The sequence below is a fragment of the Schistocerca americana genome, chromosome 4, assembly GCF_021461395.2.
Source record: "Schistocerca americana isolate TAMUIC-IGC-003095 chromosome 4, iqSchAmer2.1, whole genome shotgun sequence".
Lineage (NCBI taxonomy): Eukaryota > Metazoa > Arthropoda > Insecta > Orthoptera > Acrididae > Schistocerca > Schistocerca americana.
This window is the reverse complement of record NC_060122.1, coordinates 468,449,349-468,475,422: the sequence shown is the minus strand read 5'-3', so window position 1 is coordinate 468,475,422 and position 26,074 is coordinate 468,449,349. Positions and strand designations below refer to the sequence as shown.

The 26,074-nt window shown below is 35.4% G+C and overlaps 1 protein-coding gene across 1 annotated transcript in view; it reads right to left on the bottom strand.

Annotated features, from left to right (window-relative positions):
- Positions 1-11,629, bottom strand: part of LOC124613548 (E3 ubiquitin-protein ligase MYCBP2-like) — a 798,425-nt gene extending 786,796 nt beyond the window's left edge. Inside the window, exons 1-3 of the mRNA XM_047142259.1 lie at positions 11,308-11,629; positions 10,822-11,140; positions 6,847-7,000 (exon numbers count right to left, since the gene is read on the bottom strand). Coding sequence (XP_046998215.1) covers positions 6,847-7,000; positions 10,822-11,140; positions 11,308-11,402 — 568 coding nt within the window. The 5' untranslated portion in view covers positions 11,403-11,629. The remainder of the gene's footprint in view (positions 1-6,846; positions 7,001-10,821; positions 11,141-11,307) is intronic.
- Positions 11,630-26,074: the final 14,445 nt, after the last annotated feature.

Here is a 26,074-nt window from a genome sequence, read left to right as displayed (position 1 = left end):
ACACCACAATAACTTCAAAACCAAACGCACAGTCTCAACGGCATCACCAGACCAAATAGGAATAAGAAAAACACCTCAAAAAATATACAAGCAATAGATGTAGAAAATTATAGGCCCATCTCTTTACTGTCATCATTTTCAAAATTAATGGAAACTATAATGAAAATTAGACTTATGGGGTACCTAAAAAAAGTACAATCTTCTGTGTAAGGAACAGTTTGGGTTCAGGCCTGGTAAAAGAACACAATCAGCTACAGCTCATTTTACAAATGTGGTTTTGGAAGCACCAGATGAAGGAGATCACATAACAGGTGTCTTGCTTGACTTCAGCAAAGCCTTTGATACAGTACACCACACAATTCTGTTAAATGAGAAGTTCTAGGTATAAGAGGGGCAGCAAATAAGAGGTTTCATACATACCTGAAAAACATAGTGCAACGGGTGGAGGTCTCTCAAACTAACTCCAATCATACCATAAACTATCTTTCTGACCCAGAATACATTAATATTTGAGTCCCCCAAGGAAGTGTGCTTGGCCCAAAACTCTTCTTGATGTATATCAATGATTTTCCCCAGAGTGTCAAATACGGTGAAACAGTATTGTTTGCTGATGTCAGTGACATCACCAAGTGATACATCACCAAGTGTACTAAAGGACAGAGCTGAAGAAACACTCATGCATGTAATCAGATTGGTAGACAACAACAACTTTAAATGCAAAAAACAACATATTAGTTTCCACATAAGCAGAAAACCCAAACTTTTTAAAAGTTAAAGATGAGCTCATAGAATGTGTATCACAAACAAAAATTCTAGGGATGCATGTTGATGCACAACTAAAATGGACTGGGCATGTAACTGCCCTCAGGAAATGACTAGCTTCAGCATGTTCTGCACTTGGAATGATAAATTCTGTGTGTACTAGCTCATGCTTCGAAGCAACATATTTTGCATATGTCCATTCTGTGATGAGTTTTGGGATAATGTTTCGGGGAACAAATGAGCAGAACAGACAAACAATCTTTAAGCTACAAAAAGGGCTGTACAAATTAAGATAAACAGTAGTAAGGGGACTCACTGCACTGAGTTGTTTAAATCTAAGGGAGTTTTGACTGTTCCAAAAGAGAACCACATTAAAAAGAACACTGATCAGTACCCAACGAACAGGTCTCTACACGAACATTAACCAGATCCAGCCACTACTTACATCTCAATAAAAAAAAAAAAAAAGCAAAACAGTGATCTATATAATGGAATTAAACTGTACAACAAACCTCCACAAAAAATCAAAGGCAAAAGTGACATACATGCCTTCTGGAATACTCTCCAAAATTATTTGTTAGAAGAGTGTTTTTATACCGTAAAGGATTACCTACAATGATGTGAAAATTTTTTTGACAATTGTGCTCATGATTAATTCTGCAATTTGAGGCATTTTACAATATGTTCAATAGAAAAGTGAAATACAATGTCCAAAAGGGGCAACTCAGTATGACAAGAAATGTATGTATCTATTTATGGGTGTAATTGTGTACGTTTATGTATCTCTGTGTCTCTATTTTATGTATTTATTTGTTGACAACATCCATACAATTTACATTATCTATGGATGGAGAAATAAATAAATAAAAACAAAAACCCCTAACAGAAAATGCTCAATATACTCTCTGTATGAAAAGTCCACTCTACTACACCAACTGCCTCCTAGGAAAGTGAATGAGCCGGTAGGGTCTTAAAGTTCAAAATGGTAGACCAGGTACAAAAACAACCGAAGTTTCCCTGACTGCTGGAAAGGCAGATGAAGGTTGTTGCAGTTTTGGAATCTCCAGTCCTCGTAACTATCATGCCACTGGGTACAGGTCTCGATCCCGTCAAGAAATGTATGAGTGTTGTTGTGCAGCAACATTTCCACACTAAATGACATCACACACAGGCATCTTCTGGAGAACAACAGCACAACCTAACAAGTCCTGCAGCAATTGCAGAGTTGTGACGGGAGCAGGATCATGTAGTCTTGGAGCTCACAGTGATAAACCGACATGTAAGCGATGAATGTGTGACGGCCACTCTGCTTGAAGAGGTGCTTTAAAGCAAATCATGTGTTGCATTTGTGACTGAGCAGGCCTATTCCGGAGCCCCTCTGCTCACCTCTAATGGGAAGGGGGCTATAAAAGGTGCCTTAAGCCACACTGAGCAGGTACACCATACGCAGCTGACAGAAAAAAACATGAACTTTGCTACTTGGAACATCTGAACTCTAATGGATAATGATATGGTAAATTGACCAGGAGGGCAGGGATTTAAGATTGATATTGCATCATTAGATGAAACTAAAGGACTAGGCAAAGGAATCAAAGAACAAGGAGATGCCTACATTTTCTTTTGGAAAGTAAAAGAAATTCATGAACTCTGTATTCGTAGTATTGGCTTTGCTACCACAAACAAACTCTTTCCACACCTTTCTGAGCTACCTTCTGGCAAAAGTGAGACTCATGAGCCTACACCTTTAAGTCACCAATTACCAACGAATAGAGTTACAAGTGCATACACTCAGAATCTCACTTGTGCAGATGATGAAAACGAAGTCTTCCACTAACAACTTGAAATACCTCCAACAATAAAACCCAATGATGACAAAATCATCCTCTTGGGAGACTGCAATAAATAAGTCAGTAGAGGCTCAAGAATATGGCCCAAAGTAATTGGAAATGCTGGGGTAGTGAAATGCAGTTCTAACGGAACTCTTCTGCTCATGAAATGTTCAGAGCACAACTTATCACTCATCACTAATTCCATGAACTCTTGAATAAAGATCCAGAGATGAATGACACAACACTTTCCACATTTCTGCAAAAACCTACAAAACTTCACCTTGGCAAAGTCCCTTCTCTGCAAGAAGTTGTGTGAAAACTATTAAACTACTCAAAAACAACAAAGCTGCTGGATCAGGTGGAATCTCTCCAGAATTTTTCAAGGAAGGTGGACGTATTCTTGCTGAACATATACTAATGTTTACTGTTAAAAATGGAACACTGAAAACATTTCTCCTAATTTCATAGATGCACCGACAGTTACCATCTGAAAAAAGGTAACAGAACTGACTATGGTAACTACCATGGAATATACCTTCTATCTGCTGCTGGAAAAATGATTACTCGAATTCTATCCAACTGTCTCATACCTCTTGCTGCAGACTGTTTGCCTGAAACACAGTGTGAATTTTGACCTAAATGCAGTACCACAGATATGATTTTCTGTGCCAGACAAATGCAGGACAAGTGCAAAGACTGTACATGATATTCACACATCTTGTAAAGGCCTTTGACTGAGTCAAGAGAAATGCCTTGTGGAAGATCTTACCTAAAATAGGATGTCTTGTGAAATGCATTAACATTGTTAGACTGCTGCACAACAACACGGATGGTATGGTTATGTCAACAATAGTGCTGGAAAAAAATTCGAAATCACAGCAGGTGTGAAGCAAGTTTGTGTGTTAGCTTCTACACTGTTTTCTATATTTGTTGGAATCATACTTCATCTTGTCAACAGGAAACTGCCAAAGGGCATAGAAACAGAACACAGGGCTGACAGTGGTTTGTTCAATCTCAGTAGACTAGGGGCTAAGACTAAAGTATCCACTACAGCCATCATTCAACTTCAACACGCAGATGATAAAGTCATTCTTGCCAAAGTCAGAAAAATATTTAGAATCAATCTTAAATGCATTCGATGAAGCATATACCAGCACTGGACTAAGCTTTCCAACATCCAGAAGATGCAGATCCTACATCAACCTGCGCCTAACTCTGTCGCCCCCAACACTCACAGTACAAGATAAAATCCTGCAGAACATAGAATGCTTCCAATACCTTGGCAGCCATCTTTCCGCAAATACAAATATTGATGCCAAAATCCAATACCTCCTCGAAATGAGCCAGTTATGCTTTTGTTAATCTTCAGGTAAGGATCTTTGATAATGATTAACATCAGCTCTATGACCAAGCTCTATGTATACCAAGCCACTATTATATCATCTCTGACATATGGGTGCAAAGCATGGACTAATTACAGAAGGGACATACGATCCCCAGAAAAGTACCATCAGCACTGCCTGAGTAGGATACTAAGGATGAAATAGCAAGATTGGTACACTAACACCAGTGTTCTGAGAGAAGCAAACTTTACTAGCACTGAAACCACAATCATCTAGCATCAGCTACACTGGACAGGCCACACTGTATGTATGCCTGGATCCCATCTATCAAAACAAATTATGTATTCCCAGCTAAAGGATGATCAAAGGAAACTAGAAAGACAACAAAAGCAATACAAAGATGTATTAATGGGACAACATGAAAAAATGTTGAACTGAAACTGATAGCTGGGAAACTACTGCACTTAATTGTTCAACATGATGGGAAGGAATTCAGCACTTCGAGCAACTGAGGCGGAAAATAGAAGCTGACAACCACAATGGTATGAAACAATGGGATCTGCTGAAGATAAACGACACTATGAAGCAGGCCCCACCAGGAAATGTGGAAAACTCTGCAGCTTCAGGATTGGCCTCTATAGCTACTTAAGATCCCACAGAAACTAAATTTCGAAAAAGACGATCATACTTGTCAGCAAGTGATACCCATCAGAGAATTTCTAATGCATCTCATCATTCCTCACTATTTCAGTATTCCACTTTTTTCCACCTTGATTCTCCTAAGTTTCAGTCTATTATTCATCATTATTAAATTGTGGTCTGAGTTTATATCTGCTTCCAGGTACACCTTACAACACAATATCTGATTTTGGAATCTGTCCGACCATAAAGTAATCCAGCTGGAATCTCGCAATGTCTCCAGGCCTTTTGCTAATATATCTTCTCCTATTGTGATTTTCCAACAGTGTGTTTGCTGTTACTAATTGAAATTTACAGCACGACTCAAGTAGTCTTCCTCCTATCTCATTTCTCCTACTACTGAGATATTCTCCCATAGCTGAATGAATCAGGAATAAAAGTAACAACTCACCAAACAGTAGAGATATTGAGTCATTGACAGGCAAGTCTACTATTCAGTGAGTTAGTTACCTTTACCTCTAAATCATTTATAATTAATGTTACTCAGTACTGAAGAAAGTATACACAATTCTGTCATAATATCTCAAATATGCCTATATGGAAATATAATCTGTCAGTTCTTTTAAATTAGCACTGTCAAGTGTGTTCATCAGAGTCAAGTTAAGTTCCCTCTCCATTTAGGTGAATATTTCTTTATAACAAAATACACTCCTGGAAATGGAAAAAAGAACACATTGACACCGGTGTGTCAAACCCACCATACTTGCTCCAGACACTGCGAGGGGGCTGTACAAGCAATGATCACACGCACAGCACAGCGGACACACCAGGAACCGCGGTGTTGGCCGTCGAATGGCACTAGCTGCGCAGCATTTGTGCACCGCCGCCGTCAGTGTCAGCCAGTTTGCCGTGGCATACGGAGCTCCATCGCAGTCTTTAACACTGGTAGCATGCCGCGACAGCGTGGACGTGAACCGTATGTGCAGTTGACGGACTTTGAGCGAGGGCGTATAGTGGGCATGCGGGAGGCCGGGTGGACGTACCGCCGAATTGCTCAACACGTGGGGCGTGAGGTCTCCACAGTACATCGATGTTGTCGCCAGTGGTCGGCGGAAGGTGCACCTGCCCATCGACCTGGGACCGGACCGCAGCGACGCACGGATGCACGCCAAGACCGTAGGATCCTACGCAGTGCTGTAGGGGACCGCACCGCCACTTCCCAGCAAATTAGGGACACTGTTGCTCCTGGGGTATCGGCGAGGACCATTTGCAACCGTCTCCATGAAGCTGGGCTACGGTCCCGCACACCGCTAGGCCGTCTTCCGCTCACGCCCCAACATCGTGCAGCCCGCCTCCAGTGGTGTCGCGACAGACGTGAATGGAGGGACGAATGGAGACGTGTCGTCTTCAGCGATGAGAGTCGCTTCTGCCTTGGTGCCAATGATGGTCGTATGCGTGTTTGGCGCCGTGCAGGTGAGCGCCACAATCAGGACTGCATACGACCGAGGCACACAGGGCCAACACCCGGCATCATGGTGTTGGGAGCGATCTCCTACACTGGCCGTACACCACTGGTGATCGTCAAGGGGACACTGAATAGTGCACGGTACATCCAAACCGTCATCGAACCCATCGTTCTACCATTCCTAGACCGGCAAGGGAACTTGCTGTTCCAACAGGACAATGCACGTCCGCCTGTATCCCGTGCCACCCAACGTGCTCTAGAAGGTGTAAGTCAACTACCCTGGCCAGCAAGATCTCCGAATCTGTCCCCCATTGAGCATGTTTGGGACTGGATGAAGCGTCGTCTCACGCGGTCTGCACGTCCAGCACGAACGCTGGTCCAACTGAGGCGCCAGGTGGAAATGGCATGGCAAGCCGTTCCACAGGACTACATCCAGCATCTCTACGATCGTCTCCATGGGAGAATAGCAGTCTGCATTGCTGTGAAAGGTGGATATACACTGTACTAGTGCCGACATTGTGCATGCTCTGTTGCCTGTGTCTATGTGCCTGTGGTTCTGTCAGTGTGATCATGTGATGTATCTGACCCCAGGAATGTGTCAATAAAGTTTCCCCTTCCTGGGACAATGAATTCACGGTGTTCTTATTTCAATTTCCAGGAGTGTGTATCACTTTAACATAAAAGCAATTATAATAAAAATACCACAAGCGTAAACAGTATTTTGCCTATTATCAATCACTTCAGCAATTTAACATAAAAGTAACTATAATAAAAATACCACAAGCGTAAACAGTATTTTGCATATTACCAATCACTTCAGCTGGTTCATTCTTTAGACCCTCAGGTTGCTGGCCCTGAACAACATCTAGTAGAGCACCAAGTGCTTTGGTGCACAGCACAGGATGTGACGACCGACTCTCTCGAATTAATTCAAACACACTTCTTAGGCCAACACCAACTATCTGAAAATTAATGAACAATTAATTTATAATATGCTCATCAAGTGTGGAGAAATGAAAATGAAACCATAAAATGTAATATATTCTGAAAAAATTATGACATATGATGTGGGTACAGGAAAGATCACTTTAAAAAATCAAGGCTAAGAGCTACTGCAGATTAATTCACCCGAGTATTGCTTATAAAGTACATTACAAGACAGACAGCAAAGAATCCCTAATGTATTTTTTTAACCACCATGCAGACTTAGGAGGAGCAGGTGCACTGCCATATGTGATGTTTCTATTCTCAAACAGATAACTGAAGAAAATTATTAAGATAAACATGTACATTGCACTCATCTAGAATGAGACAATATTCAGATAAAACTGCATGAAATTTACTGTGGGAATCGGAATACCAACACAAAAGCTATTAAAATAAATAGGAGTGTTAGACAGATGTACCACAGTCCTTTTCCTAACCTTTTATTATGGGTTAGTTTCACTATATAAGGTATTAAAAATATGTTACTTGGCAACTAGTAAGACATCCTTCAAGACACAGGAGACAACCTGCAATATGCTGCACATAACCTACAGAATTAAGCATAACATTTCAGCGGAACAATAAGAAACAGGTGAGAAAACTCATGTGACTTTTTAAGAAGTCATAAATAAATATCTACATGAACGATTCCCAGACTTCAAGTGTTTGGGGTGTAATACAAATAACAAAATATTCGAAAAACAAAGATGGTGAGACTTACCAAACAAAACCGCTGGCAGGTCGATAGACACACAAACAAACACAAACATACACACAAAATTCAAGCTTTCGCAACAAACGGTTGCTTCATCAGGAAAGAGGGAAGGAGAGGGAAAGACGAAAGGATGTGGGTTCATCTTTCCCTCTCCTTCCCTCTTTCCTGATGAAGTAACTGTTTGTTGCGAAAGCTTGAATTTTGTGTGTATGTTTGTGTTTGTTTGTGTGTCTATCGACCTGCCAGCGCTTTTGTTTGGTAAGTCTCATCATCTTTGTTTTTAGATATATTTTTCCCACGTAGAATGTTTCCCTCAATTATATTCATAACAAAATATTCAGATATATTACTGACAAAGTAAACAGGTTCATAACAATTACTGAGACGAAAGAAATACCACTTTATTTTCATAAAAATATGAAATTCTGACTTTGCATTGTTGTGAAACACCAACCAATCAAAAAGTTGATGAGATTAAAATTCCAGAGGCACAAAAGAAATTTCTGTGGACCTTCAAAGATGTAGTCTTATATTTCAAAGAAATACATAATTGAAGAACAGAATGTGGAACTAATATTAACCAGATCTTGGCAAATACAAAACATTCAAAGAAAGACTGCTTCTGATAACAAGACAATGAAAATAGAGATGTTGACAGTTGTTTCAGAGAAAATGCATGATCAAATTAGATGGTATTCTGTTTGTTCCACAGATCCACAGTGAGTGTATCCTTGTGATGGAAAACCATGAGAAAAAATAGTAAGTTAACACATGAGAAAAGAATTGATCTGCAAATCTGCCGTCTCCAAATCCTAGGTGGACTGGTCCTGAAGGAAGTGGAAGAATTAACATATTTTTAACTCATTTTCATTTACAGAGGAATACAAAACTTAGTAATTAATATAAAGGTGTCCTATGCAATCATTGTCAAGCATTTTCGAAAGAAAACAGTTTATAATGCTCGTTTCCACATGTAACAGTCACTAATGATACGGTTCTAAGCTTGCATAAATAGGGTAATGTGTGCTATAGTGTTCACATATATCTGGCATGAGTTTTATATGACATGGGTTTAAGCCTTTGATTCATTTCTGAGTTACAATTTTCCATTTACAATGACACTAATTTGTAATGTTTTTTGGTTGAGCATTGTGTCTGCAGCAAGGTAATGAGTAATACAGCGCTAGCTCCATTTTCACAATAATAACAGCAGCCTTTTAAGGAATATTACTGGAGAAACACCTGGAACTATTTCAATGGTATACAGCCATCAGAAAGCACAAAGTGATCACTAGACGTGAGTTTTTCTGATTTCTCTCCTATAAGTGCTCCATCATCTGTCACTGTATAATATTGATTATTAATTTTTATATCCACTAATGGGGACCCTGATCATAAACAGTCTGCAACTCCATGATATACTAACCTACACCAAAGGTTCATCATATTTAAGTGAACAGCCCTATTGTGTTCTGTAGTTGATTTAACAACTAAATACTAAATTAAATAACCTTCACAGTTATGCAATTTTCATTTTAAAAATATCGCAGTTGTTTAATGAAGTACTAACAAACACAATAAGTCTGTTGGATGCATGTGTTATTTTTACTTTAAATGTGAACGTTTTAGGATAAGCATTACTGTGACTGTTACTGACAACGAATGAAACATCAAGTTTACTGTTACCAGTCACTGTTTAATTTATTTCCACAGTGCCTCTCACAGGTTTAGAACTCCATCATCAGGGGGATTAATTTGTATTAGTATAACGTGTGCATGTTGTGTTACGACTTTCAGGTAACCTGTGGCTCTGTGTCCAGTGGTCACAGGCTCCTTTGTCCGTCATAACACATCGCATATAAACTGTCAGACTTTGTAAACAAAAGATGGTATCTGGAAACAAGACAGCACCTTTGTTTACAAGCTGTGGTAGTTTATTAGTGATGTGTTACAGCAGAGAAAGTAAGTTTCTTTATCATCTTTGCTTAAAAGTGTGAGGTGAGCCTGTTATCAAAAATGGTTCAAATGGCTCTGAGCACTATGGGACTTAACATCTATGGTCATCAGTCCCCTAGAACTTAGAACTACTTAAACCTAACTAACCTAAGGACAGCACACAACACCCAGCCATCACGAGGCAGAGAAAATCCCTGACCCCGCCGGGAATCGAACCCGGGAACCCGGGTGTGGGAAGCGAGAACGCTACCGCACGACCACGAGATGCGGGCGAGCCTGTTATCACTTGAGACAATGCCACAGTTTACGCCAAAGTCATAATATGACATGTATTGTCAAACTAATACATAAAAATACACCTGATGATGAAGGTTTAAGCACTTGAAATGCATTGTTGATATAAATAACAGAAAACCTGTTTCATTTGGTATGTGTTAATCCTGAACTGACATAAATTATAACAGCGAACGTCATCAGATACAGATAACTAAGCATTTATTATTACTGTGTACATAATTATTAAATAAACAATGTGATATTAAGTAGCTTCACTTAGTTTTACTTTATCAAGTTTGTTGAAAAAACATTACACAATGTCAGCAAAGGGGAACTATTTATCTTACAGAATTAATGGACAATAACTGCAGGCATCATGTGGACAAGCTAATTTTCTTGAATTAAGTAATATTAAAGTGGATGAATGAGTACAGCCTCAAATTATATCTTTGTAATTAAGCATACAAGGGATACAGAAGGTATTAAACCTGCATCAAGTGAACAATCTACTTACAAAACAAATGGACCTACTTTAAATAGTCTTTAATTACAGCAAGTACTACTGTAATATATAAATATATAGTGGTAAATGAATGACAACACTTTTTATCATGGTGTAAAAATCAGGCAATTGGCCTAGTTACAAATAAGAGCTGGAAGAGAGGCATGTGACTCTGTGGCTTCAAAGGTTCACTACTCCTTTTTACAGAAGCATGTATTTGTGTGACACCTACAAATAAATGGAATATTTATTTCTCGTGCCATACACAAATGAATGGACTGTAGTGTCAGACAATCTAAGTCTGGAGGGGAAAAAAAACATTGAAGTGCAATTCTATAAGAACACACCTTTGGAACTTTCAAGATGTTATCCCTGACTTTGTCTGTGTTATCTTCACTGTCACTTTCAACATCATTGTTCCCATCGGTTGCGGGAACACTGGACGAAGAAGATAAGTAAATCTGACAGGCTTGTTTAACCCATCGCTCCAGCACCGCTTGCCGAACATTGGCGAATACGGCGAAACTTGATGCGTTGGTTGATAATTCAACGTCTGGTGGATTTGACAGATTTGTAATTTCTCCACAAGGTTCTACTTTGACTTTCCTTTTCTCTTTTCCTTTCGACAGTTTTGCAGTTTTCCCTTTCTTCCATTCCGCTTTTCTCCTAAAACAAATGGCATTCGACGATTTGCTTAGTAACGAATATTTGGCAGTAACCACAACAAACTAATTTGCAATCAAAATCAGCAAAGCCAAATTTCTACACAGGCAAAAAAAAAAGGGAAAAAAACAAGGAGTCGTCACTACAGCATACGAAAGTGTTTGTCCTACCTTTGGTGATCAGGTAAAACTTTGAACTGTTCATGGAAGTATCTCCCAAGAAGTTCTGGTTCTGGTAGCATTTTGTCCCACTCACCCGCACCCATTTCTTAAAGCTATCTCCAAATAAAACACATGTCAACATGTCACTTGATCTGTCATGTTGGAGATTAATTCTGTATGGTAATAAAATGAGACTTTTATTCATAACAGTTGGGTAGGAATACTTTTCATTTTAGCTGTTTTTAACTATTGATGCCACACACAGCCTGGATTTTCAGGTATGTTTGGCTTCACCGCATCTGTAAGCCGGCGTAATATTGTCAACCTTCCAGTGATCCATAGATATTGTACTTCCACACGGAGATATTCCTGTGCGCAGCAATTGAACTTCTCAGATACTGTGTGCAAAAATAGATTATTTTATTTATTTATTCGTCCAAGGACATTCTTTTAATGGTATAGGATTTATCATTGTACAGCAACGAACACAAATAGCTCAAAATTATACATATTTAAAGAAAAACGTATGTAAGTATGCTCTTATGAGGAACCGACAGGAGGTCCGCTGGAGCTTTGATGAAGCACTATCCCAGCATTTGCCTGAAAAGATTTAGGAAAAAACACGGGAAATTTAAATCAGGATGGATGAAGAGAGCAAACACCATCCTTCCGAATATGTCAATGCATCTTAATAACTGAACGCCTCAATCGGTTGGTCACTATTGTACAATGTTTATAGAATTATGGCTTACATGTCTTAAGGCCATTTCACACTGGCCGTCATGACACGTCACGTCAAAACATTCCACAATGCATTTCAAATAGTGACATTCACACATGCTATCAACAGAACATCACGTCGAGGTTTCTCGGGAAGAAAGTTTTGAGATTAAATTAGATACACTTTTAGTTCCAATTGATTCAAAGTGAGGAGATCCTCCACGATGTAGAACATTTCAAGAATAGAAGAATACACAACAAATGTTTCCGGTGAAAAACAGATATGCTGTAGGAAACACCAGCTCCAGAATAACGTGCAAAGTGTATTTGGCTGTGCTTTGTACAGCAGATGCGCATTAGGGAACATTTTGTACTCTTAGACAGAGAAGTTTTTAACAGTTTGTGATTTTTGGCTATCGACTCGTTGTGTCAGTTTATCTGGCTTAGTAAAGATACGTCCACACATGAAGGTACAATTTCCGAAATTCATACCGGTAAAAACGGAGTTATGGTTCGCGATGTTGGTCTTTGTATTCACACGGAACAACTTTACCGATGATCGCACGAAATCCGCAATAACAGTGAGCAGTGTAGAGGTCCGTTTATTTATATCTACACGTCACGCTCACGGGAGGTACTGTGGCTGGGCGTCTTTTAAAGATAAACTTTGTCTTTCTCGAAGGCATTGATAGATGTCTCTGTCATCAAGGTATGGACTAAGGTATCGTTCTGACTGTGGCAGCCTTTCTAGAAAACGAACTAAAGCAGAAGCTCTTTATACGTCTGCTGGTTCATTCGTTAAAAATTTGGAAACCAATGCTGTATTTTCTTCCATTTAAAGTGAGAACGTCCCACTTTGTACTAAGTACATAAATAGATCTATGTAGAACGAAAAAGTACTTAAGAAACTTCCCCAATGCTATATAAATGTCATGGTTGTGTGACGTTCTAATTTGTGCGAAAAATTTCGACTATTGCTATACTTTCTTTCTTTGAAACCAAGAAACCACCAACCACTTACCATACTGGTACTTACATAGTGGTACATATTACAAAAAATAGCCCCTGTAGTACTAAAGAAACCCAAGGGTTGTGTGAAGTGTGTTCTAGTTTGTGCGAAAAATTACAATGCATTGCCAGGTAAGTAATCCTCTTCCTCTGCTCCTGAAAGTAACTGAAACAACAAGAATAACTCAACCAGGAATAAACATTTACCAGTACCAGAATATATTTCGTCTGCACACATGCTTTATTTGAAGACGTTCTTGTTGTAAAAAGAAGTCTTATCAAATAATTAACTTCTAAATTTTTTAAATATTTTATAGGCTGCTGAAAGTGAGACTAAGTCAGTCGCGTATTTATGTGGTTTCTCGCTCAAAGACATTTTTCAAAAATTCTCTAATATAACGCAAGGTTACACTATTGCCATTTCCCCATTTCAAGATTTATGTATATCTCCAACCAAAGTTTTCAAAGATTATGTTTATCTACATTTGTGAACCAAATTTTATTTACAAAATGAAAACCTACTGAATTTGTTTCTGTATGAATAAGTTCTACAAGATAGTGTTTATCTCAAACAACAAACGATATTTCCATTTTATTTAAAGAACCAAAAATCTAATATTATTTTAAATAAACTCTCCAAGATCGTGTTCATACCATTGTTTTTAAAAATAAAAATATAATGAATTATTCTCTTTATAAATAAGCTCTGTCATACCTCATCTCTCTATTCCATAGATTTCAATTTTAATTAAAAACTCAAAGAATATTTCAATCATAAACATTTTTATTTTTTAAAAGCTAAATTTTTTATATACAAATCAAATCAGAACAAAAATGCACTCCAGGCCCGAGCTAATTCAAACTTAGAAAATTATGGGAAAGAAAAACATGGATTAAGTTATGCTGTTTTTGAAAATTATTGTAAACAAAAAAATTATTCAAATCAAAGTAAACAAGAACTAGAGAGATTTCTTGATTACTTTAACATGAAAGAAATGAAGAACAGATAACTAAGATAAAAAAATACAAACTAATTTATAGCATTTGTAAAACAAGAAAATAAAAATTATACTAAACCTAATAACGAAAAACTGATCTCTACTACAGTAAACCATGCAACAATTATATTAACAGATAATCAATTGAATGAAAAATCTTTAAAGGAACTTCGTGAAATCTGAAAACCAAATAATTTAAAAAAGTGTTCCAAACTTAATAAGTAACAGTTTATTGTCTTACCAAAAAGATTAGAAGACAATATTAATAATAGTGATAGCTTATTGAATAAAAAGTCTTTAAACGATCTTTGTAAAAACTGTAAAACAAAAAAATTAAAAAAATATTCTCAACTTGATAAACAACGATTACTACATGATTTTATTTCTTGATAAAGGAATTTGAGTCGGAACTTTGCAAAGTATTAAAAGATAGTTTAAATCAAATAATTCACATACGAAAAATTTGGAGCCTGAAAAATAATCTAATTATATTACATATTAAGATTCAAACAATTTATCTAGTTGGGTAATGTCTCAATTTTTACCATTTATCGATTTCAGTTGTATAAATCCAAAATGATTTAATTCTGACAAAACTTCAACTAGCAAAAGAACATCTATGTGGTTATATTTTAGAAGTCGATTTAGAATATCCAAAAAAAATTGCATGATTTACACAAAGATGTTAGCATCAGAAGAGGTATGTAAATGATTAACAACATTGAGTAAAAAAAAGATTTTGTGTTACATTACAGAAAATTATAAACAATATTTAAATCTTAAATTAACTTTAAAAAAATCAAAGAATATTTTCATTTGAACAAAAAGTTTTGTTGAAATTATATGCTTATTTTAATACAGAAATGAGAATTAAAGCCAATAACAATTTTGAAAAACATTTGTATAAGTTAATGCACAATTCAGTGTTTTGAGAAACGATGAAATATATTAGAAATAAAAAATATTAAAATAAGACAGATCCAGAAAACATATGAAATGTATTTCAACACTAAACTACCAACATTCTACAAATATTCAGAAAATGTATGTGCAGTTCATATGAAAAATACAATAGTAAAATTCAATAAAACAATTCATATAGGAGTGAGTATTCTAAATATTACGAAAATGAAAATGGATGTTTTTCATTACAATCTTATGAAACAAAAATACAGTGAAAATATTAAGTTAAGTTATAGCGATACAGATTCGTTTATTTATCATATAAGAACTGAAGATTTTTATATAGGTATGAAATCCATGACAAACGAATTTGACACAAGTAATTATGGAAGTCAACAAGAAAGTTTTAGAACAAATGGAAAATAAAATTTGTGGAAAATTCTTTTCAGAACATGTTAGTTCAACATTGAAGAGGAAAAAATCTAAAGGTGTTAAAAAATCTATTATAAAAAGAGAAAATATGAATGTCAAGTATTAACTACTTTAGATAACAAACAACATAAAAAAGATTTTAATTGGAACATTTAAACATGAATTATGTACAACTGATTGTAATAAAATAGTTTTTAAGTTGTGACTGTGATAAACATGTTATATTGCAAGATGCAATTAATAAAATACCACAAGATCATTATATACTAAACTCAAATAATATATGCTAACAGAGCTGTGTTACTTGAATTAAACAGTTGCACAGTAGATTAACCAACTCAAAAATTAATCAGTTCTTAATGTTTGTTCATGATATGGTAGTTTTTTATACGTTTTCAGATTCATTTTAGAAACAAGATCCCAACAAAAATATTTAACTTTTGGTAGTACCTTTTATTTTGTTTTTGATTATACTTACAGCCGAGAATATATTTAAAATAAACTTTAATTTTTTTTAAAAACTTTTGCAAGTAAATGTTTTTTATTCCTGTTTTTAATACGTCCCTCTATATGTTCATATATATTTTCGCTATACACTTTCTTGTTACTTTTTTATACAGTCATTTCAACTCATGTTTGAACGTATATTAGAAATTGAAATTTTTATTTCTTTATGAATTTCTTTTTCTTATTTGCACAGTAGAAAAATATATTTATTTTCACTTTCCTTTTACTAAGAAAAAATTTATTAAAATCTAAAGTGAAACCTAATAAAATTTTATTATGCACAAAAAGTAAGCCAGATTAAAAAACAGACAAAGCATTCAAACAATTTGATGATAAAGACACTATGACATTATAAAAGCTAAACCCCTCCAAGACAGAGACTTTGCAAGGAAATGAAAAATCAACATTTATTAATGAATCAGGATTATATCCTTAAATATTAATAATCAAAAAAGAAAAAGGAGAACAATTTTCAAAAAATTAAAATGTAATAAATTTATTGTTACATATAAATGGATTCATTTTTTGATCTGAAAACAACAAGTGTTAATAATTATTATTAAAAAAAATAATTCATGGGCTAAAGGAAAGGATATTTGTGACAGTTTTTTAATTTGAAAGACGCCTTAAAAGTCATTGTTAAAAGGGCATACAGAAAAAAATTAATAAAATTGTGAGGATTTTGCAGCTACGCTTACATTCACATATAAATTTCTGAAATCAAAAATGACTTTAACACAAATTTTTCAAGTTCAGAACTATGAATTTTTACCACCATTTCGAAAACATGGCGAATGTAAAACAATGACTATTGTAAAACAACTCTATAAAGGTCAAATAAACCATTCTAAATATCTAAATAAATTCAGGATAATTAAATATAAAATCAAATTAACTGTATGGGAGAACTATAAAGATTTTCCCTGAAAAAATGAACAAATCAATAGTTTATTCCCACATCATGCTCCTCAAGTAACTGATGAAAAATTAAGGTCAACTTTTGTTATTTTAAGATGGCTAGATAACAATTTTAATTATATTTATTATGTTATTCGAGCACATTATAAGAATGTTGAATAACAACCAAATAGTATCAGAGATAGATATCAAAATTGTGAAATTTTTTTAAGAATTCACTATGTACCCGATTCAGTAAATTTATATCATCAAATAAAAGAAACTTTGAGAGATATTTGTTGTCTAAATGCTTTGAATAATTATTCGCAAGGACAATTGTATGATGATATAACTGACCAGCAAACGTTTCTTAGAATATAAAAATAAATTAGAAAGTCTGTCTTTCATACTTTAATTTTTATTAATGTTCTCAAGAATTTATATATACATCTAATAAACTAAAATTCTTTATAACCAGGTGATTCCATTAATGCAGTTTTAAATTTTTCAAATTATTCCGATATAAAATCGTTTTTGTTAACCTTTATTTGAATATCAAAATATACTCCATCTTCCGCAGCAAAACATTAAGCATGATGTATATTTTATACAATACGAAAGATGTTTAAATTTTCGGTAACTTACGCCATTTATATATAATATTTTAATTACCATTTTAAAAAATCACATTACTTTTATTTACCCAACTAGAATGTGAATTATTGGGAACTAACCATTTAACATATACCTGGTTTCTTTTTTATTTAAAACTTCTCCAACAAGTTAAACATATGGAAAACTTGTATTGCTTGGTTCTTGTTCATTAGAATTTCCTTTTATTTCTTCACAATTTAAATCTTTCAATTTGCATGTGACTGGATTAGAATGAATAACATCTTAAATTTCAAAAATTTCTGTTGAACAATTTGCTCTACATCCTTTTTCGAAACTTCCTTTTAATTTAGTTCTTTTTCCTTTATCTCCAAATTTATATTTATCATTAGTGTCTAACAAAATTGTAACGTAAACATTTTCCAATAAAATTTTCCCTTATTTTGTTTAGATGTTTTGGTTCTATTTTTAATGTTGAGAGCTTTCTGTTACTATATTCATCATCTAATATCGAAACTAAATAAATCTATTTATAATTTCGTTGTATGTGAAATTATTCCACTAACTTTCTCTTAATGTTCTGTTAAATCATTCAACGACAGATGCTATTAATTCACTAAAAGTTGAATAACCACAATACTAAATTTTTTCATTGTTTCTGAATTTCTGAATATTTTCACTCTTTTTATCTGTAACTGTAATAGCATAGCAAATTTTACAAAACTACAATAAGTGTTTGAATATTTAAATTTTTATTTTTGAAATGCCTTTCCATTTTCCAGAATCCATTTCCACTAAATTAGCTTGACATAAATCATCTATTCGAAAAGAAATTACATCTTTTCTTTTAAAGTTTTTATCATTTGTTTATTTAAGTCATTAACGAATTCTTCTTGAATATTTACCATTACCTACAAGTTTTATATCGAATTTGCTTTTTGTGTTTTAGAAATTGAACAAATGCCTTCAATATTTTCTTTATAATTTTTAGTTGTAGACAGTAGGCATATGACTGTTGTATTCTTTAGCTGGCATTCATTAAACTCTTAAAAGTCTGCTTCTGTAAATGTATGCACTCTCTGTTCTTAAATTTTGTAACTGTACCAAGAGAGTTCCCTACAGAGATTGTTTGTTCACACAGTAACATCAGGGGAGAGTAAATGTTTATGTGGGACAAGGCTGAAATCTGCCCTGAAACATCGTTTAGTCACTGCCATTCTTCCATGAGTAATATTACATTGACATCACTAAATCAAAGGTTTTCAAATACTATCATTGGGTGAAACTGACTATTCGATATGATACCAACATTGACACACTTACACCCATTGGTAGTCAAACAGTGTCTTTGGTTGCACAGGATTATATCCATGTCAGGCGCCTGCTGCTGCAACGACTTCATCTCACCTGCAAGGAAAACATACATTATTGGTTAAGCTTATTTGCTTTTCTTCCGCTGTTCATCACCATTGCCATTGATACTTACACTACCTCGTAGCAGAGAGTGTTGATATCATCTTGACACCATTACACTTTGACATTTCTCTCATAAGTGGGTGAACAATTTATCGATTACTTTTCTATGTCTATGCTCGTATGTTAGGACATGCAAGCGGCGTGGCTGATAAGTGCCTCAGTGCCAGAGTGGCACGCCGATTGTTGTGAGGAGCAGTACAAAGTTATTGGCTATATTTACATAATTGCTGACAATATTCTCATTAGTATTTCTGAAATACCATAGCAACAACAGCAAGTTGCTTCAATATCTTCATCATCCGTGCTCCCTTCACATCGTGCTGTGGACAAAAAAAATATTTTACTGTAGAAGATTGAATGCCAAGCAGTCGTACTATAATAATAAAAAAATACATACATATAAGAATGGAATGAAAATATTTAAAAGTATATTAGAAGCGCATTATTAGAAATGTTCTGATTGTACTAATTTAGGTTAATCATGCTTCCTGGCTTACATTTCAATTGTAGATGCAGGCAACGGACTTCAAGGGCACCACGGTGTGTGAAATAAATAAAGAAAATCCGCTTTACTTAGTTCCACTACAAGAAAAAATACTTAATACTGATATCAAGTCTTCTCTTAATTCGAAACATATGTGATACAAAACACTCGTAGCCCATCACAATCCGAGCAGGACATCTTACAGAATTACTACATATGAGAGAGAGAAAAACAAAATCATGAACAAAAAAAAATGAATGATTTTTTTTCCATTTGGTCGCGCCTTACAGCGCATTCGTAATTTATGTCTTTGCCGAAGCTTATGGTCGATCGCTGTTTCGTTTTTGTTTTTAATAAATTTATGTCCTGGGGGTTTTTCGCCATGTACCTACACAGTTGCCCCCACACTGTACGATGACATGGTATGGAGATGTACAGTGTTTTTGTATGTCCATAATTAATATTTACATTCGCCGAGAGAGGTCGATGCCCTTTATTTGTCAGCTACTCTTTTATTTAAGTGAATGGATATATCAGCTTATTCTATTTATGTTAGAGTTCCACAAGAAATTAAAAGATTGTATACATAATATGATAATCCATTACATATTTGAATTTAGCATGCTGAGAATAATGTGCAGTTTGCTTCGGTCTTGCTGCCGGGTTTCGCGCTTGTGCACTGCCATGTTTGACGACTAAGCCCTAGTCGCACGTGCATGCACTCGTTTTCTTAATGTTGATGTCACATTGAGAGTTACACTGAGTATCACGTATTTAAGAACTGCCGAGCCGTTTGTCTTTATTCTGGGTGCAGTTGGTGTAAATTTATTGCACAAAATCTGACGCTGTGGCAGAGGATCCCCATTTTCACAGCCCAAGCGTTATTATTACCGGTCGTACTCGGATTTTCAAGGAGAGAACCCTGGCCAACAGCATCCATCAACAAGGTAAGTACTGGCTCAAAGAACCATAGTTCACTTAGTAACGTCTCGAGCGTTGTGATCCACGATACTCAGAAATTATTTTGTTGCGCACGTACATTAACGTCAGCACACTTGACTGTCTACTTATTGAAAGACACATACAGCCATCAAAAACATTGTACAAATTGCTTGTCTTTAAAGTTCATTCTTTCACAAGGAGTTTGGTTCCCAACGAAAATTCATACAAGTATTGTTTTACAACACTACACATAACATGATAGCTTATACCTATGGCTGACATTCCATCCATCACTTATATTATGAACATAAATTTCTTAAGTTTTAAAACGTCATAAATTTATCATTAACGTTTCTCCGTTACTACAGTTTGTTTGTTAGTTTTAACTAATCTTCCTTCACATCTCATATACAAATTAATTACCTATCACATTATTATGATACAATACAAGCATATGATACAGTCATACTTCACTTTATAGATAGGCTTTTATTACTTATGGGAACTCATTTCTTCCTTAGGTAGAGGAAGGAAAAAACATTCGAAATAGGACTAAAACATTATGCATTGATGGCCTAACCACACTTGGCCACACCTCCTTTGTTTGGGAGAGAAGAAACGAAATACTCGTCTACTTGTTCAAGGATTTATGACCTAATGTTACTCGTACAGTCATGGACTAGTTTCCAAGGAACTTTTGTTTCATGAAAATAATGTGTACCGACTAATCATTCACGTAATATCGTGTTGTTTCTTCATCTGCTAGTGTTATTTACTTCAATTCACGTGTAGCTAAGTGTGAAATATGAAGTTTTAACCATCCTATACTTAACTTTATCGAATAACTGGAAATGTCATTATTTATGCTTTCATGTGAGACGAAGAAAATGATTAAATGCTTATGTGTACTCTGCAGTGAATAGATATTGATAAATGTCGCAGAGATATACTGCGTCAATGCATATTTTTATTTTTCATTGATATTTCTATAAATATCCTTATGTCTAAACTGTTTACTCGAGGTGCTGCCCATTTCTTCATTTAGTACCTGCTACCCTCGATGTAATTCTGTTCTTCTGCGCCGTGACAATGCAATCATCGCTGAAAATAAACTTGCAACTAACTTAAAACTATCTGCATTAAGTATCTCGGTGGCCACTGATACATTTGGTCATTACATCCGTCTGTAGATAGTTCCATACTTTATTTAAATTCATAGATATTAGTTTATTCTGTTACCCTTTATGATCCTTTACGAAGCAAAGAGAGTTATCTGACATTTCCAACAGTATGTTGTCGTTTCTCCTTAGCTTACACGTCTCGTATATTTTTTCGTAATGCTTCCTTTTGCTTGTAAATATGTTCTTAATAGCTTAGTATTTTATTAAATCTCTGTGTACATATATAAATCGGTTTCTTAGTTCTTAGGCAGTAGATGTAATTGTGTAGTATTTCTGTTTACTTTGTATTTAAGTCAAGTACTTGTACATATTTAGTTGTGCCTTCTGCCAGTCTGTCACGCATGTGCACAGGTCAGTGACTCCTCTCCTACTACTAACGTCAGCACGTATTGTTGAGTGCAGTCAGCTGAGCCACAAGCTAATTTGTATATACTTTCGCTCGCATGAAGCTGTGGATTACTTCTCATTGCTATTGATTTTATGCTTACATGTATAAATCAAAAGACTTACTTATGCTTATACACATGACTTTATCTTAAAATACACTCTAGAAGAAAAATTACACCTAGAGTTATGTACAGTATGCACAATTATCTTGTGATAGAAGGAAAGAATGCTACCTAGCTTCATCATTCTATAAAATATTTTATATCTTTGTGAGTGTGGATACCTTTGTCTCTCCCTGTTTTCTCACAGACTATCTGTACATCTCAGGGTATGGTATTTTGGAAATCACATATGGCCCTGAATAAGGTAATTGCTACTTCTTATTCAATTTGCTAAATTTTGTCGATTAAGGGCATGTCTGTAAGAGGACTCGTTGCCCTTCAAAAAACTGTATAACACGTTTCAGTTTACTCAGCCCTGTTTTCTAGAGTAACCATGGCTTGTTTGATTTTGTCTTGCAGTGTTATTTCTGTTGTAAGTGCTTTTGGTATGGGCGACTCCCACTCCTTTGTTTGTTTTGTCTGGAATATCAATTTGTTAGGTGTGAAACCTATTGAAGGATGTGAAAGGTCATTGACAATTTGCATGAAAGGAGTTGCGTATTCTACCTACTGGGTGTGTTTTTGAGGGGTGTATGTCCTAATAAACCGGTTATATTGTTTTAGACTCGTTCTACTGGGCTTGCTTCTCGGTGATAAAACCTTACTGATACAAGTTTATGCCCTGTGAGGTCATAAATTTTTTCCACTTTACCCAACGAAATATAAAGTGTTATCAGTTACTAGTACCTTTGGTTCCCTACTTTTCTCAAATAGTCTCCCTCAATTCTTTTTCTTAAATTTGTGGCTGTTGAATTTTTAATGGCATACATTTTGATATATTTTGGGAAAATATCATATAGTGCTACTACGTATCTTACTCCTACTCTACTTCTTGGATATGAACCAGCTGTGTCCAGGGATACTATATCTAGAGGGCTTTTTGTGAGTATTGGGTGTAGCTCAGTATACTTTGACACATTGGACTGTTTTGATTTTTGACATATTGCAGACTTTCTTAATACCTGTAGCACTGGCCTTCTCAAATTTGGAAAATAACAATGTTTTGCAAATTTTTCAGTACATTTGCCTATTGCATAATGTCCCCACACTTCATGTATGTGACTTATAAATTCGTCGATATAATCTTCAGGCATACACACACACCACTGATTAGATTTTTCATGTTTCCTATGAAACAAAACGCCCTTGTACTCCTGATACCAATTACTTCCCTTTCCATCTTCATCTTCCTTAAGGTTTTACATGACTTCTCTCCATCTGCAATCTCACTGTTGTATTATATTCATTTGCTTACAAAACTTGCGGTAATCAGTCTGTTGCGTTGTACCTTGCATTAATAACTTTTTTATTTCTGCATCTCGCTCTTGTAAATATATACACCACTAGCTAATCTACCGTGCAATAGTTTGCATGTTATAAGAAATGAGAGTGACTGATGGTCACAGTAAACTTTGGTATTTTTCCCATAAAAAATATTCAAACTTTTTAAATGCCCATACTACAGATAAACTTTCCAATTTCTACACAGTAAGATCTTTCTGCTTCTGATAATGTGTGACTAGCCTGGGGTTTAACTACGACTGGTTGGTGTTTTCCAACAGCGTAGTGTGACTTAATTCATTACCTGGAGTAATTTCAGTTAGTTGCACTGTGTGGGTACTTTGCCAGTTTTTGCCGTTAGCTGCTGTGCCGTTAATTTGCTGCCCAAAGGTAGGCTGCAGTACAGTGTAAGGCATGGCATTGTTGCTGCGTGTCGGCAACTCATACGGCTGACTGTTTTTCTTCATGTGTGTCACAGGGCCTTGTGATGGCGGGTTATAATTCGCTCGTGCGTTAAAATTACTCCTGTTGTTCTGAAAATTTCTTTTAAATCGTTTGTTTTTTACGTTCCCGTTAACGTACTCGTTACTTCTGGGTATGTGTCTTTGCTGTTGTGTGTATCATCCTTGCTATATGTTTAGATCACGTTTTACTGACTTATTACACAACTATGTTGTTATTGTGCCTGATTTTCTGTTGCTCTATTTGGTGCAGGTCTTTCATCATAGTTTAAGTCGTTAGAATGAAGCTCTGACAGAAATTATTCAGTGTCATGCTCTAGCATTGTGACCAATTTTTCTCTAATGTGCGATGGTAAACGACTTTTATAAATTTTTAACACGTCTTCCTGTGATACTGGGATCGTCCAGTAGCGTGGCTTGTTCAGGTATTTTTCAAAGTATCCATATAGACTACTGTATTTGCCATTGAATGGTGCAGGGTTGAAAACCTCATGTCTGAGTCTTTTTTGCACTTCCTCAGACAGACAAGTATTTGTCGAGGAAAGCTCATTCAAATGTAAGTGCTGCAATGTTCGGCCACTTCAGTAGCCCATAGAAGAACATCATCCTGGGTATATCCCACGACAAATCTGATTTTCTGTGCTTCTGTCAAGTTGCGTGGATTCATTCCTTACCTTCAGTAGTGAATGTAGGAAGCTGTCAATGTCTCAGCAAACCTTCATCTACAAAAATAGTTGATAGATACGTGGCATTTTCGGTCTTATTAATGTGGTTATTGTAGTTACCTGTAATTCTGATTGGTAATTGCTCATGTATTGGAGTTGTAGGTATGTTTACATTTTGCACTCTAAAAATCTCACTGGTACCTATTGTGGGACTCGTGACAATTTGTGGATAAATACCAACAGGTTGTGGTTTGTTCACTGTAGCCTGTGTATTATTTTCGTGTATATTTCGAGATCCGATAATATTTTGTTCTGAAAGATTGCAGATCCTATTTTCCGCATCTTGTAGGTTAATATTTACCTTCTTCGCTATTTCATTTTCCTTTTTCTGAAAAGCCTTTTCTACTACATCTGTGTATAAATTACAATCTGTTACTAACTTCTCTGCAATGGTTTTACTCTTATCTAACGAACATGCTTCAGAATGACTAACGATGTCATTCAGATTTTCATTGATCTTCTCTCTCTCTTTGTTAGCACATGCTGAGTCAATTTCTAGTGTTGATACCTCTAAAGTAAGCTCTTCTACAGCTAGAGGTATACCTTCCTCTGTCAAAATAGTTTGTTAACAGCAGTGGTTACCCTTTTTACTGTTGAACACAACTGGTTTTATGCGGCTTCAATATATGTGCTTCTGGCTGTGATTATCATTATTGTTGCCCTACTTGATCATGATGGCTGTTACAAAAATGTACCTTCTGTTTTAACTCTGTAAAGTTACGGTTAACTTCAGTAAGTATTTCATGTTTTACTTGTTTTTTCATATAATTCAACTTTTCGTCGATGTCAATGCGAAAATTGTTGGCTAAGTCATTGAATTTCTGTCAGACAGTGTCTTGCAAATCCTTGAATACTTGTTTTTGTTCTTGTTTGATTATATTTAGACCTTTTGTGACAGTGTTCAGATTCTGTGTCAAATTATCAAGTTTGGTACTGATATCTTGTTTCATATCACTGTAATTTGTATTGATACAACCTAATTTCTCGTTTATGTTAGATAATTGCCATAGCAATACGTTAGTTGTACTACTGTTGTTACTGTCAGCTATACTTTCCAAGTTAATGTTTGTGTTGTGAACAAGTGGTGTTTGTAACTAGTTATCAAAATTCGTGTTGGAATTGCTCACCAATGATTCATTCATGAGTGGCATGTCGCTCTGGGAGATGCATGACTTTGTGTTGTAAATTGTAAACATTGTGTTGTCAAGGTTATTTTGCTGTGGAGCATCGCTATCATTTGTCACGATACTCATCTCTGACCTACTTAAACCTTCTGATGTAGGCATGCATGGTGCCTGAACTACAATTGTTCGATCGCGCAATTCTACACCATCTTCGCTATTGCTATCAACAATGGACATATATTTTTTGGCCATGCTGTATGAATATCCGAAAATAAAAATTTAACAAAAAACGTTAAATATTTCATCTGATAATTATTACACTTATGTCAAACCTGTTTTACATCGATTATGATGGGCAAACTATTCATCACAATTCTATACGTTTTACTGAAAAGCGTATCACTCTAAAAAATCCTGTAAATTTTCCACCATAAAATTCAAGGAAGGGAATAGTGAGGAAAAGGTTTCTTTCTACAT